Below are 14,237 nucleotides of genomic sequence, written 5' to 3'. Positions count from 1 at the left end.
AAAAATGCTTGGGTTAGGCCTGGTAGGAAATTGAACCCCGGTCTCCCTCGTGAAAGGTGGGGATACTAGCCACAATAAAATGAGGGCATGAGGTGCAATTGCCCCTTAAGCCCTTTACGTGTGCACAAATCAAATATAATTGCTTAAGTTTCCAAATTCTACTTCTGTTGCTTAGCCCACAGTCATCAATACCATAGCATCACAAATTCACGTCTGAATGCTTCTTAATGTCATCACGATATCTGCCTCTGGGACACTTGCAGGCAGTGGCTTCCAGATTCCAAACACCCACTGGCTGAAAGCATTTTTCTGCAAATTTACTCAAAACTGCCTTCCTCTTACATTAAATCTATGGTCCCTGGCACTCGATCCCTCCATCAAGGGGAAGTGATTACATGAGTTTACCCAATAAATATCACTCATTATTTTGCACATCTCCTCTGCTCTCAGGAAAATGACCACAGTCTGTTTGACTTCTCTTCATAACGGAAGCTCTTCTGTGCAGACTTTCCCCTGGTAAATCTCTTCTGCAGTTTCTGGTGCTATCACATCCCACAATAAATTTGAGCTCGGACTCTTTTCATTGGAGAAAAGGAGGAGGAGAGGGGACCTAATTGAGGTATACAAGATAATGAGAGGCATAGATAGAGTTGATAGCCAGAGACTATTTCCCAGGGCAGAAATAGCTAGCACGAGGGGTCATAGTTTTAAGCTGGTTGGTGGAAAGTATCGAGGGGATGTCAGAGGCAGGTTCTTTACGCAGAGAGTTGTGAGAGCATGGAATGCGTTGCCAGCAGCAGTTGTGGAAGCAAGGTCATTGGGGTCATTTAAGAGACTGCTGGACATGTATATGGTCACAGAAATTTGAGGGTGCATACATGAGGATCAATGGTCGGCACAACATTGTGGGCTGAAGGGCCTGTTCTGTGCTGTACTGTTCTATGTTCTATGTTCTACTCTGTTTTTAATATGTAGAAACCTATTGATCCTGGTTGTGAACACCAAATGTTTAATCCTCTCTTGCCCACTTGGGCAGAATCTTGCAAAGATTTTTCACCCTCCGAGTGGACAAGGCCAGCTATCAGAAAAATTTTTCTGGGGAAGGGTCCTGAGCCAAAACATCAACTTTCCTAGCTAACAAGTTGTAGAGCTGGATGGACACAGCAGGCCAAGCAGCATCAGAGGAGCAGGAAGGCTGGCGTTTCGGGCCTAGACCCCGTCTTCAGAATAAATTGGCCTGCTGTGTTCATCCAGCTTTACACCTTGTTATCTCAGATTCTCCAGCAACTGCAGTTCCTGCTATCTCTCACATCAACTTTCCTGCTCCTTTTGATGCTGCCTGGCCTGCTGGTCCGCACTGTGTTGTATCAAAAATCGCATGGCACCAGGTTATAGTCCAACAGGTTTATTTGAAAACACGAGCTTTCAGAGCCTCAGTCCGCCTTCAGGTGACAGTGACAGAGGTAACCTCAAATACAGAATTTATTGGTAAAAGATCAAAGGTTCTCAGGATAAGGATCTACTAAACAAACCGAAGTTGCTGTTAAATTTTAATCAGTGAGAAGGTTTTAATTGATTAATATGTATATGCAAATCCCTGAATTCATTTCATGTTCCGGTCCTGAGAGAACAAAAGGTTTTACCAGGGTAAAGAAGAGGTGACATTTTTGGTCAGACATTGCATATTCGGTGTGAGACCTTGTTTAGAATGTGTTTGTTTTGGTTTGGAGTCAGACTGGTTATATTTCTAAAGTAGGAATTTATAAAACACCATATTGACTGACTGTATGTAAATTGTATGCTTTTTGAACGAAATAAAATGTTTTTGCAAATATCAATTTAACCCATAGATGTGTGTGTGTGTGTGTGTGTGTGTGTGTGTGTGTGTGTGTGAGAGGGAGGGAGGGAGGGAGAGAGGGAGGAGGGGGTGGGGGAGAGGGTTGAGCAAGGCCTGGGATTTGGGTACATGTTGCACTACAGGTGACCCACCACACTCTTCACGCTCGCACCCACACACACACACACACACACACACATATATATCTATGGGGTGAATTTATATTTGCAAAAACATTTTATTTTGTTCAAAAAGTGTGCAATTTATAGACAGTCAGCCAATGTGCATTTTATAAATTCCTACTTCAGAAATAGAACCAATCCGACTGAACTAAAATATAAACAGTTTCTAAACAAGTAGGTAGTGAAAACTACTGATGCTGGAGTCTGGGATAACACACTGTGGAGCTGGGGGAACACAGAAGGCCAGGCAGTATCAGGGGAGCAGGAAAGCTGATGTTTTGGGTCGAGATCCTCCAAACCCTCTAAACAAGGTCTCACACCGAACGTACATCGTCTGACCTAAAAAGTCACCTCTTCTTTACACTGATAAAATCTTTAGCTCTCTCAGGACCATGAATTCAGCAATTGACATATGCATATTAATCAATTAAAAGTTTCTCACTGATTAAAGATTTAACAGCATCTTAGGTTTGCTTAGTACATCCTCATCAATGGTGTGAACCTTGATCTTTTACTTATAAATTCTGTGTCTGATACGACCTCTGTCACTAACACCTGAAGATGGACTGGAGGCTCCGAAAGCTTGAGTTTTCAAATAAACCTGTTGGACTATAACTTGCTACCGTGAGACTTCAGACCTTGTCCAACCCCAGTCCAACACCGGCACCTCCACATCATGGCCTCTGAGTGCAGATATTCCTCCTCATTTCAGTCCGAAGTGACCGGCCACTATTCTGGAATAGTGTCCCATGGTTCTAGACCAGCCTCCACTAGCCAAAGGAGTGGGGAAAATGGGAGTTGGAATTCAGCGAGTGTTACAAACTGAGGGTCAAGGTGCGGATGCTTCCTGCATTGATTCTGTTGACCTCAATGAGAATTTTGTCCCTTAAAATGCGATCAACTCATTATTCTAAACTCCAGACATTCTGGGCCCAGTTTATTATTAGAGGACAGTCCCTCCATTAGAAATTAGATTGATGAACCTTTGAGGCACTCCCTCTCTGGCAAGTCTGGAACTTCACTATAAATGTTTATTTTTGTCTTTCTGCTCTTTCAGTGCCCATTTGATATATCTTGCACTGATTTTTATTGGTTCATTACCACATTCCATTTATTCTTAACTTTTACAGTCTTCATACCTTTTAAAGCCTGAGCCTGCCTTCCAATTTACACTGAGCAATTTGGTGATATCTTGCCGCTTGCAACTTGATCTCCTGCTTGGTTTTCAATGGATTGGAATCATAGTCAAATAATTTACATGAATTGACTTTGCCAGTGACCCTGAGAAGTTCAGTGAGATCACCTGTGGTGTCACGTTTTCAAAGAAATGCCAGATTACTATAATGTTTGCCTGTACATTTGATTTCTATTGTATTGGAATTACCATTCTTGTTTATTCATCTTCTCTGGGGTAAAAAAGGTGGCTGTTTTGTTGCATTGTTGATGTCTCCGAATAATGTGCATTACAATAGATAAAAGCTGCGCCTTACGATCACAGACACGTGAACTTTGTTGAAGCAAGTCCATTTAAAACTGTTACTCTGGGACAGACAAGAAACAGCTAAGGGATAACAGATGAAGGAGAATACTATTGAATACTGTTCAAGAGAACATTGAATCCCAGCGATAACATCTTTGCATAGTCCTGCTGCAAAGATAGAGCAGTTTCTCTGACCTATGACAAAGAACTCTGTGTTCTCCCTTGCCTTCAGTTTACATCTCATAGCGTGAGGTTCTGCTGTGTAATTTTCTGACGTTTACCCTGTGATGTTATTCACATGGTTACCAACAAATAGAACTGGCTGTTCAAGAATCTATGCGTCTTAAGCACGTTTGATGGGACCGGTCAAAGGTTGGGAAGTGAGGAGAGCGATGGAGTGGGAAAATGGAAGTTGGAATTCAGGGAGTGTCACAAACTGAGGGTCAAGGTGTAGAAAGGGAGTGCGAGGGACTTGGGAGAGTGATTAAAGGGTGGTGTCACGGTGAGAGATAGGGGAATCTGGTCATGATCAAATACAACATGATTGTGCATTATATGGTCTGATGTTCCATGATCTAACCAGGAATGCATCCTCGTGCCTCAGTCAGTATACCGGCTGCATGACAAGCTTTTCGACAGCCCCCTAATTCATCCATTCAGTAATTCAAGCATCAACAACTAAGGCATAGGCAAAGAGAGGGTCCCTGACATGGCTGTACAAGATTATTTATTGCTTACACCCGCAACCAACCCAAAAAAAAATTCATCTTCCAAGCACCATGTCCTATAGCAGTCATCTCCATTTGCCAGTGCAACTGAACCCAAGGTTAATACATCCCTCATCAATGGAAGACACTTCAGAATGGTCATGACCAGGGAAGGTTTAACCAGGTACTGGTCACAGTCACTTGAACTTTGACAAAAACTTCACGTTATCTTAATTATCATTTGCCATCTTCCTTTGCAAGCTGTTTAAATCACTGATCTATCCAAGACTTCAGCACTGTGAGCCTGAAGAACGGGCTTGCTAATTTTATTTGTTGCAACATGTTCGCTTGTGCCTGGGGACATTTTTCATGTCATGCATTGATTGCTGTTAACTGGAAAGTTTAACTGCTTTTTTTGTGCATGTTTTATTTAAATTAGAGCATAATGGTACAGTACGTCATTAAAAACAGGGCACTGCTTGTCATGAGCCACAGTTAAATGAATGTTTTGTGGCAATGTAAGTGTCGGGTTGTATTTATTGATTACTAATACTGAAAGAAAGGAAATGTTAAACATGAGTGAGTTGCAATGCTAGCCCGATTCAGAATAGAAATCTATATTATTCAATCATGCTTGATCTTGCTGAAACATATAGGTAAATAATATTTGGAGCAAAATAATATGGTTTGCAATTTGTTGTGTCAGAGATTGAGAGTTGCAAGGAGGTCAGCAATTTAACAAGGGTTTCGTTTGCCTACAATGAAATGTTAATGCGAGCTGTAAAGGAATTTAACTATTTGGGTTTGATTTGCCTTCAAACTACCTTGTCTATTAAATATCTGTAATTTAGTAATGTAAAATTGTAGTGATGATTCCACTTGTAGAATTGGAAGCTTACAGTTCCTACAGCTATCTCTCTGGTTCCATTTTTGTTGGCTCATAATGTGAGTTGAACGATTTGTTCTCTTAAAATTGCAAATGTCGGACTTGTGAAAATTTGAAGTATCCAGTTAGCAATACACTAAGCCTCATCCACCATTTCCCTTTACGTAGACTTCATGGGATACCTCACTGGCCGGGTCTCAATACATTTGAACTCTTGACTACATCCTTCTCCACCCAGTCCCACCCTGATGGAACAAGGAAAATGTGCATGAACAAAAAACGTCTGATCCATAAGATTACAATTATCAGGAACCAACACACAATGGCGTTCTAATATGTCATCAGTGATGCACAAATCATGGAATCCCTTTAGTGTGGAACCAGGCCATTTGGACCATCGAGTCCACAGAATCCACATAGTTCATAGAATCCCTCCAGTGTGGAAGCATGTCATTCAGCCCAACAAGTCCAGCCAGACTCTCCCCTCTACCCTGTCCCCATAACCCTGAATTTTCCATGGGTAATCCACCTAATCTACACATCCCTTGACACGATGGGCAATTTACTGTGGCTAACTCACCTAGCCTGCACATGTTGGGACTGTGGGGGCGAAAAAACCAGAGCACCTGGAGCAAACCCACGCAGACATGGGGAGAACGTGCAAACTCCGCACAGTCAGTTGCCCGTGGCCGGAATTGAACCCAGGCCCCTGGCACTGTGAGGCAGCAGTGCTAACCACTGAGCCATCATGCCATCCCCATTTGAATCGACACCAACCATCTGAAGCGCATTTCACACAGACCCAGCCCCTACCCTGTCCCTGTAACCCTGAATTTGCACTGGCTAATTCACCTAACCTACACATCGCTGGACACTATTAGCAATTAGGAAACCCATGCAGACACAAGGAGAATGTGCAAACTCTATTCGTACATTTGCCTGAGGGTAGAATTGAATCCTGGTCCCTGGTGCTGTGAGGCAGCAGTGCTAACCACTGAGCCACCGTACAATGGATTTTGAGTTTGAGATGCTTGGCTGTTTTGCATTCACTATGTTATTGTTCTCCTTTCCTCTACCCTTTGTGCTTCTGAGGATCCACCTTCTTTCACCTTCTCTGTACTGCAGAAGTTTTAATAGGCTTCTCTTTCTCAATGTCTGTCCTGTATTAAAGGAGCATTGAAAGATCTTAGCTCCCCAAGCTGTTCCTCAACATGTCAACATTAGTGACCTTAACAGTGTTGCAGAGTCAAATGGAAGTGCAAAGTTGAAGGATAAGAAAGAAAATCAGTGGTGAGAAAGGGCGAGTTAGTGAAGATGCTGGAGGCTTGAAATAATAGCAAAATACTGGGAACAGTTCAAGAAAATATTCATCTGTGGAAAGAGAGGAATGGTAAAGTTACAGAACCTAGCATATTTCATGATAAAGTTAAAAATTTTGGTCTACATTCAAATGCCCTTAATTCCTGTGTCATAATATCACCTTGTGCCTTTTAATGTAGTAACTTGTCTCAGGAGCCGTCACAGTTACATAATCTGACAATATACTGGGATCCCTAAGCTGCTTTGGATTTTCGCTGCTTTGCATTTTTTCCAGTTCTTCTGTGTGTGGAGTGGATGACCCCTGACGTGCTGATATGAAACTTCATTTGGTCACTCACTCAAGCCATTAATATCTCGTTGTAATATTATGCTTCCATCTACTTTGTTACAATGCTTTTTTCATCAATCCATTTGAGATATGGGGCTCTCTGTTGGGTACCCTCAGTCGTTAATAAATAAATGAGGCCTTAACGCATTGCCCTGTGGAACACTACCTTTGTTCCTTCTCAGTTTGTCACCTTAGTGTGGGGATCATTTGAGGTCTGTGCACAACAACTTGTGAAACTAGCAGTCAATGGTGTTGGCACGCTGATTGGCGTGCATGGACACCAGGCGATTCACAGTCAATGTTGCATAATTGCAGACTGAGAACTAAAGAGCCTGGTGAGTATCCGTGTCCTCTGCCTGTTACCATTCAGCCAGTTTCCTATCCGGATAAATCATTTTCCATAATTCCTTAGTTGACATTGATTCTCACCATAAGATTGTACGGGAAACAGATAAGGTACATAGAAAACAGTCCCATGTCTTGTGTTGTCCTCTACAAATGAGTATCTAGCCATCTGCATGCATGGCTATTAAAAACAAAGCACCTTATTATGTGTTCAAAAAAAGCGCAAAATGCTGCAGATGGAACTTTGACAGTGCTATAGAAACCTAACAGGTCTGTCTACATCTGTAGAGAGATGTAGAAGTTAATATTTTGAGTCTGGTGTAACTTCAAAGCTGAAGGTGATTTTGTGAACTTCGTAATCTTGTTAAGTGTGCCATCTTCTTTCGTCTCACGTGTCTCCCTTTGCTTGCTTTTTGTGATAAGCAGGTCAACGGACACAATTGTGAGCTGAAGCTGATTATAGAATAGCTGAACACGCTCCTGAGAATATAGCAAGTTACAGGCTACCACACACTGCCTGTTAGAAGGTTTTACACTCAAGTTGAGAACATCTCAGACTCGTCTCTGCCAATGTTAAAGAGAGTTTTTGTAGACCTGATGACTTCCAAGCTAAAGATATGGCCCGTCATTCACCCTCAGCTGTCTGAGGTCCAAGCAGTTGAGCAGCTCATCAAAATTCCTGACTGTCCTATTCACTGTAAGCCTCTGCTAAGTGTTGCTTTGCCTATGAATAAAGTGATTGCAGCATAGAGTTTACTAGCTTGTTTCAACGAACTTACATCGTTCTAAGTTGATATGGTATATGGAAAGCATTGCTTCCAGTTCATCTGAATCGTGTGCATGTTTTATCTCCATCTGCTTTGAACTCAATCTGGAATTCCTCCAACATCAAATATTAACCAGTCCCAAGCAGAAGGAGCAAAGGAGCACATGAAGGCAGAAAACAAAATATTCAGGTAGAAAGATGAGTGACAGGGATACAGTAAAAAACAAATGGACACCAACAGTGAAGAAGAGAAAAGAGATACTCACATCGACTAATTTCTGTAGCCGTTGGAATCCCGAAGTTTTGATCCTTACTACTTTGTCTTTATCATAGGTGAGAAGAAATGGGAGTGCCTGAGATATACATTAAAGAAAAAAGATGGTTAAAGGGGCAGTAAAGCTCTGATATTTAGAGTATCTCACATAAACGGGAAGTAAAACAAACAACTGTTTGGAGATTTAAATTGTGCCAGTACTGCCAAGTTTCCAAAGTGCCATTCTGATGAAACCAGTTACAAGGCCGCTGTGGAACTGCTGAGACTTGTGCGAGTAGTGGCCTGGAAAAACAACAACAACTGGGATTTCCCAGCAATGAAATCTGCCAATTTTACAGCTAGCTTGAAACAACACACACGCGCTGAATGTGTTGAAGACAAGGCTGGATAAATTTGTGAACGGTAAAGGAATTAAGGGTTGTGGTGAGCGGGCAGGTTAGTGGAGCTGAGTCTCAAAAAGATCAGCCATGATCTTATTAAATGGCGGGGTAGGTTGGAGGGGCCAGATGGCTTACTCCTGCTCCTAGTTCTTTGGTATTTCTTATTCTGGAAAGCCCTCACTTGTGCTGTCAGACTGTTGTTTCAAGCTAACTGTAAAATTGGCAGATTGCATTGCTGGGAAACCCCAGTTTTTGTTGCTTTTCCAAGCTCCTGGTTGCACGAGTCTCAGCAGTTTCACAGTGGCATCATAAGTGGTTTTATGAAAATAGCACCTTGGAAACTTGGCAGTTCTAGCACAATTTTTTAAAAAATCTATCCTTCTGTATCGAGAAAAAGGGTCCGAGTGGAGTTGGGGAGGGGATGTATGTGGAAGAAACCAAATGTTTGAAGCAAATTGAAATTGAATCACGTAAGAGAGATGCATGACTTTTAGAAATGGAAAGAATGGCCAAAACTCAGATGAGCAAAGAGAGTAAGGTGAACAAGGAGAGAGCAAATGATGAAATGAAGTGGGAAGTCAGGAGCTTGACAGTTTTTAAAAAAGACTTTTTTTTAAAGAATAAAATTTAAGCGATATGTGGGATTTGAGATGGAAAGATTGCTTGAATCAAATTTTGAGATGAATAGACACGTTTTTGCCAAATAGAATGCATAATTTGGCTCTCCACAACTTAAAAGTGTTCAAGTTACATCTGTTGGCTAACTGAAGGTAAATTCATGAATGAGGGAATAAATCAGAGACACCTAACAGCTTTGGAACTTGAGAGTCACCTGTCCATTATTTTTGTGACAAACTTGTTCGGTATTCATAAAGATGTGTTTGATCAAGGACAGATTTGTTAAAGATAAGTCAAGTTTGCCAAATTTAATCTTTTTTTTATAGCTAAAGTGACCAAATTTGCAGTGTACTCATTTACTTTCATCCATTTTCACTCATTTACATTGCATTACATTTTTTTTGTCTCATTTACTTGCTCTTACTTGTAATTTTGTATCTTCTTTCCTAAAGTTGCAGATTCCTCCTGTGATAAGAGATGACAAAATGTGGAGCTGGAGGAACACAGCAGGCCAGGCAGTGTCAGAGGAGCAGGAAAACTGACGTTTCGGGCAAGGAGCCTTCTTCAGATATATCAGAGATTTCTGAAGAAGGATCCCAATCCGAAATGTCACCTTTCCTGCTCCTCTGATGCTGCCTGGCCTGCTATGTTCTTCCAGCTCCACACTTTGTTATCTCAGACTCCAGCATGGGCAGTTCGTGCTATCTCAGTGATTCCTCCTGTGATACAGTTTCAGTCAGGAGAGTGCCAGTCGTCTTCCAGAATCTCATCTGATCTGGAATTCTGATTTTTGTTTTCATTTGAGAAGTCGAAGTGAAGGTTAATGTGGCTTTCAGAACTCTTCAGCCTATTTAGGGATTTCTGTCAATGGTTATTGATAGCAAGAATGGAAAATTAATCTGTTTCTTCTGTATATCAAAATTGTTATCTTGCATGAAGATTTTAAGATCTAGAATGTGGAGCCTCAATTGAGATTGCTTCCTCCAATCCAATCTTTTGCTTAGGGCCTCCAAATCCAATTTATTATCTGTGCTGTCACCCTAGCCGCAGACTTTTAAGTGTAATGTGGTTAGTATGATTTAGGCTGAAAAAGGACCTCCCAGTTTACCAGCCCAGTTCACATTAAACCTTTCTTTGTCTCAGTAATTATGATAATTCACAGTTGAATTATGTCTTCTTATTTTAACTATGCAGCTCTGAGTAGATAAACTATTTGATATTTCCTTGTTGCATAGAATTTGAACATTTCAAACTTCCAATGATGGTGATACATAGAAGTTAAATTTTATCATCTGATTGCTGTACCCAAGACTTTTAGTGGCATGGACTGGCTTTTGTAAAGGAAGGCACATGGATGTAAAGTCTAATCAGCTGACCAGTAGCTGGGGCACATCTAGGGAACTGTAATGGAGTACACTAAACTGGCTACACTGAAATTATAATTTCATCCAAAGACTGAAACCAGACAACTAAGTCAGCATCAATAAATTTACCTTCCTTGTGTAATTCACGCTCCCTGTGTAATTCACATTCCTTGTGTGATTCACACTGGAATGATTCACTCACATCTTGGAAGATGAAAGATTGTATGCAGAGCATTCAGCTTGAAGAATCAGTGAAGTTAGTCAATGAAATTGTATTTCAGTGGCTTTCTTTGTAGAGCAGTGAGAGAAGAAGAAATAGATTCATCAGAAGAGAATCTGGAAGTGTCTCTGTCTCTGTCATTCTCACTCCCACTGTCTCTGTCTCTCTCATTTGCTGTGTCTGTCACAAACCCTCATGTCTCTTGGATGGATATGGTGGATAGGCAACTCGGGGAAATAAATGTTCTCCAACAACTCAAGATCTCTTCAGGTTTCACCACCGCTGAGGGATCAAAACAACAGTATCTTTTAAAGGATGCCTTGACAAATACATACAGTCCCCGGGAGGGTAGGGGGTTTGAGTTGTGACAGGTGGCATGTCACTGCAGGGTTGGAGGGCCGAAGGGCCTGTTCCTGTGCTATGATTTTCTTTCTTCTTTAAAGTTGTCGACTCAGGTTTCATATCCTCAACTTTAGAAATCTAAGAACTTTGAAAGTTCACCTGTCTTTGGTACCCTTTCTACCCCACTGCTTCTTTTTAAAGTCATTAACCATGTGGACGTGTGCAGTTTATGTTACTTTTTAGAGGGTGGAGTTATTAGGTCATAGAATTGTTCTTTCTTTCACTTCAGCAAGCCTAGGAATTGGCTCTGTCATCTGGGTCTAGTTTACTAAGTTTTAAATGAAGTTTGAAAGCTGCATGTGAAGAGGAAAATGAAAATATTTATAATGACGGACCAAGAGTAGGATAGAAAGTTTAAAGTTGATTTTCTCCAATCTTCATCTGCTTTTCAAAGTGTGTTTTATTGACATTGAAACATACGGATCTAACCAGTTATTAGCAGTTATGCAGTCAGCAAAAAAGAAGCTGATAACCTCCTTGGTGTCTTGGCCTTATTATCTCTTGTGCATACTACAGAAACTTTTAAGTATGATGATTAAGAAAACTTGTATTTGTTTTTATTCGTTCTGGGATGTGGACATCACCTGGCTAAGACAGCACTTGTTGCCAATCTTCATTTACTCCTGGAAAGGTAGTGGTGAGCCCCCTTTTTAAGCAGTTCATGTGGTGTAAGTACACCGGAAGTGCCATTTGATAGTGAGTACGAGGATTTTGACCCGACTAGTGAAGAAACAATAGTGTAGTTCTGAGTCTGGATGGATCCGGGAATGAGAAACACAAATCATAAGTGCCTTAAATATATGGCACAGATTCGCATCATATAGGGATTGGGAGAGATAGACACTTACGCATGTCTTGATAGTACGAAGTTGCTTTTCATTAGAAATTTGTAGCAGAGTTGTACTTGAAAATTAACTTTGCCAGTTCATCAAATGTGAAACGTTGAACTTTTTTTCTATATATAAAAGAATCAACAGATATGCATTAGAAGTGGACAGCTGAAAAACATGCCAAAACGGGGTTTGGTGAGTTTAAAACTTGGGAGTCTTCCTTGAAATACCTATCTAACAGAAGCCTCCATCGATCTTTGGGTAGCAATGAGTGTTCTTTGTTAATTCTTATCCAATAATATGCCTTGCCCTATAGAACTTAATTTCTGTGCATGTCATTGAATGGAGACTTGATTTATGATAACATTTCTGCAAAGTTGCCATCACATTCTGCCTTCTGAAATGATTGCTTACCAGGAAATATTAAATTAAGCAAGTGATGTTCTTGCCTTAGGATTGCCCTTATTAAGATATTCTTTGATCATGTGTAACCAATTGGGAATTTTCCTGAAGCCTTAATATGTGTGGATGTCATTTGGTTTGTTGGAAAGCTCTTTTGAAAACGGCTAATTGCAATGTGGGGGAAAAAAAATTATAAACTTTAATTTTCAAATACACACTGATGATCTGGTTATTATTTTTCTTAATTGACTGTTATCCAAAATTGGATGCATGGAATACTGAGAAGGAAGTATTTCCAATTGGTGAATTGACTAACAAAGAAATACAATCATTTGCAATATTCCTTCCTTTGGCATTGGTGCTTGATTTATAATCAGAATCCTGTGTAACGAATGATTAATATAGGGTGGTGGTCAGTTTTTCTAAATTCCTTTCCTATTTTTCATCTTTTCTACGTAAAACAAGCTCCATACAAACAATTATTCATATATATTTATTGCCTTACTGTTTTTATCAATTGAATGTTTGTGGTACATGACAGTGTATGACTTGGCAGCAGTGGCACTGAATGGTAATGATTTAGGTGTTCGAATTAAACTATCAGATCTGAAGCCAGAGGTGAGATATTTCCCAAGGAACTCAAAATGAACAGCATGCGCATTTGTTTGTCAGCTTTTCACAACGTGCATTTTTATTTCCAATCTAGTTTTCGAGAGATTTACTCTGACCTGGGAAGCCATTGTTATGATACAATGAGAGAATTACTTTTATGAATCTGTTATTTTAAGATGTGCAACTGACAAAAATATATACATCACTAATGACCAAAGGGAGAAACATTTAATAGAGCACATTTGCTGTGCAGTTTGCATGCCTTTAGTGAAGTTTCTCACAATTTCATTGATGTTAAAATACCCTACCCCATGGTATTATAAGTCAGAAAATATAAACGTATGCAACTCACAAGCCCAAACACATTTTCTGCCAAATGCTAGCTGAAACCTTGCAGGCGTGTATAACCCAAAAGAGCCACTTGCCATTTTAATCACTAACTCCGAACTCCTCCAGTGCCTGTAGGAGAGAACGCTAGGACTTCATGTACTGTCTAGATCAAAACTTCTTCCGATTTTCCTACACCTTGCAGGATTTTGATTAAAGTAGTTGCTTGCAAAGTGGCATTGTTGAGCGTGCCTGCAAGAGTCCTCCCCTCCGTTGTTTTGTGAAATGTTGCTTCCTGCCAGGCTGTGGCTCTGCAGCCCCCTGAGAGACACTTGTCAATACCCATTCCCCAACTGCAAGTGTTCTCTTTTATGTGGTCAGTATCTCACCTCAACTCAAAAGCAAAATGTATATTGAAAAGTTTAGATGATGGGAAGATTTTCTTTTACTATTTTCATTTTGCTATTGAAGGTGCCTGGCTGAGTGGTGACACACAATTTGGTAGTGATTACCTCGCTCTCTCTGGGAATTAAATTTTCAATGGAATTATTGATGTTCATGCCTGTATTTGCCTTTTGTCCTTTTTAGTTTTAAATTTTCATCCCTGTATCATGTTGCTGAGTGGCACTAGTTACGGATAGTAGGATGTATTTCGAATCATTTTCAGGTGATTTTTGCCTTTGTTGTGTTGTGTGTGGATCAAGCTTGGTTAATACCATCTATCTTTTCACACAGCGTTCATACTTCATTACCCCTGATACAAGTGGACTGCCCACAATACCTGAAAGTGTGAGTACTGCAAACAATAGTGTCTGATTTTCACTTCAGGTTACTCATCCGTGTTTTTAAAAATATTCATTGTAAATCAACCTTTAGTTTTCAATGTTTGTGCTGAGCTCATTTGATTGCATGATAGCCAAATCCTTTCCTGTATATTTCCAGGATTCGATCCAGAAT

General features: G+C 40.5%; 1 protein-coding gene across 2 annotated transcripts in view; it reads left to right on the top strand.

Moving 5' to 3' along the window:
* Positions 1-14,237, top strand: part of dennd1b (DENN/MADD domain containing 1B) — a 298,030-nt gene that overhangs the window by 166,450 nt on the left and 117,343 nt on the right. The window contains exons 8-9 of one of the 2 annotated variants that reach the window (XM_048538855.2): positions 12,078-12,134; positions 14,016-14,069. In XM_048538855.2, the coding sequence (XP_048394812.2) occupies positions 12,078-12,134; positions 14,016-14,069 (111 nt within the window). The remainder of the gene's footprint in view (positions 1-12,077; positions 12,135-14,015; positions 14,070-14,237) is intronic. The other variant, XM_048538856.2, reaches the window with a different exon arrangement.

Source organism: Stegostoma tigrinum, chromosome 8, assembly GCF_030684315.1.
Source record: "Stegostoma tigrinum isolate sSteTig4 chromosome 8, sSteTig4.hap1, whole genome shotgun sequence".
Taxonomy (NCBI): domain Eukaryota; kingdom Metazoa; phylum Chordata; class Chondrichthyes; order Orectolobiformes; family Stegostomatidae; genus Stegostoma; species Stegostoma tigrinum.
Note: the sequence above shows the minus strand (reverse complement) of the source record. Positions and strands in the feature narration are given on the sequence as shown.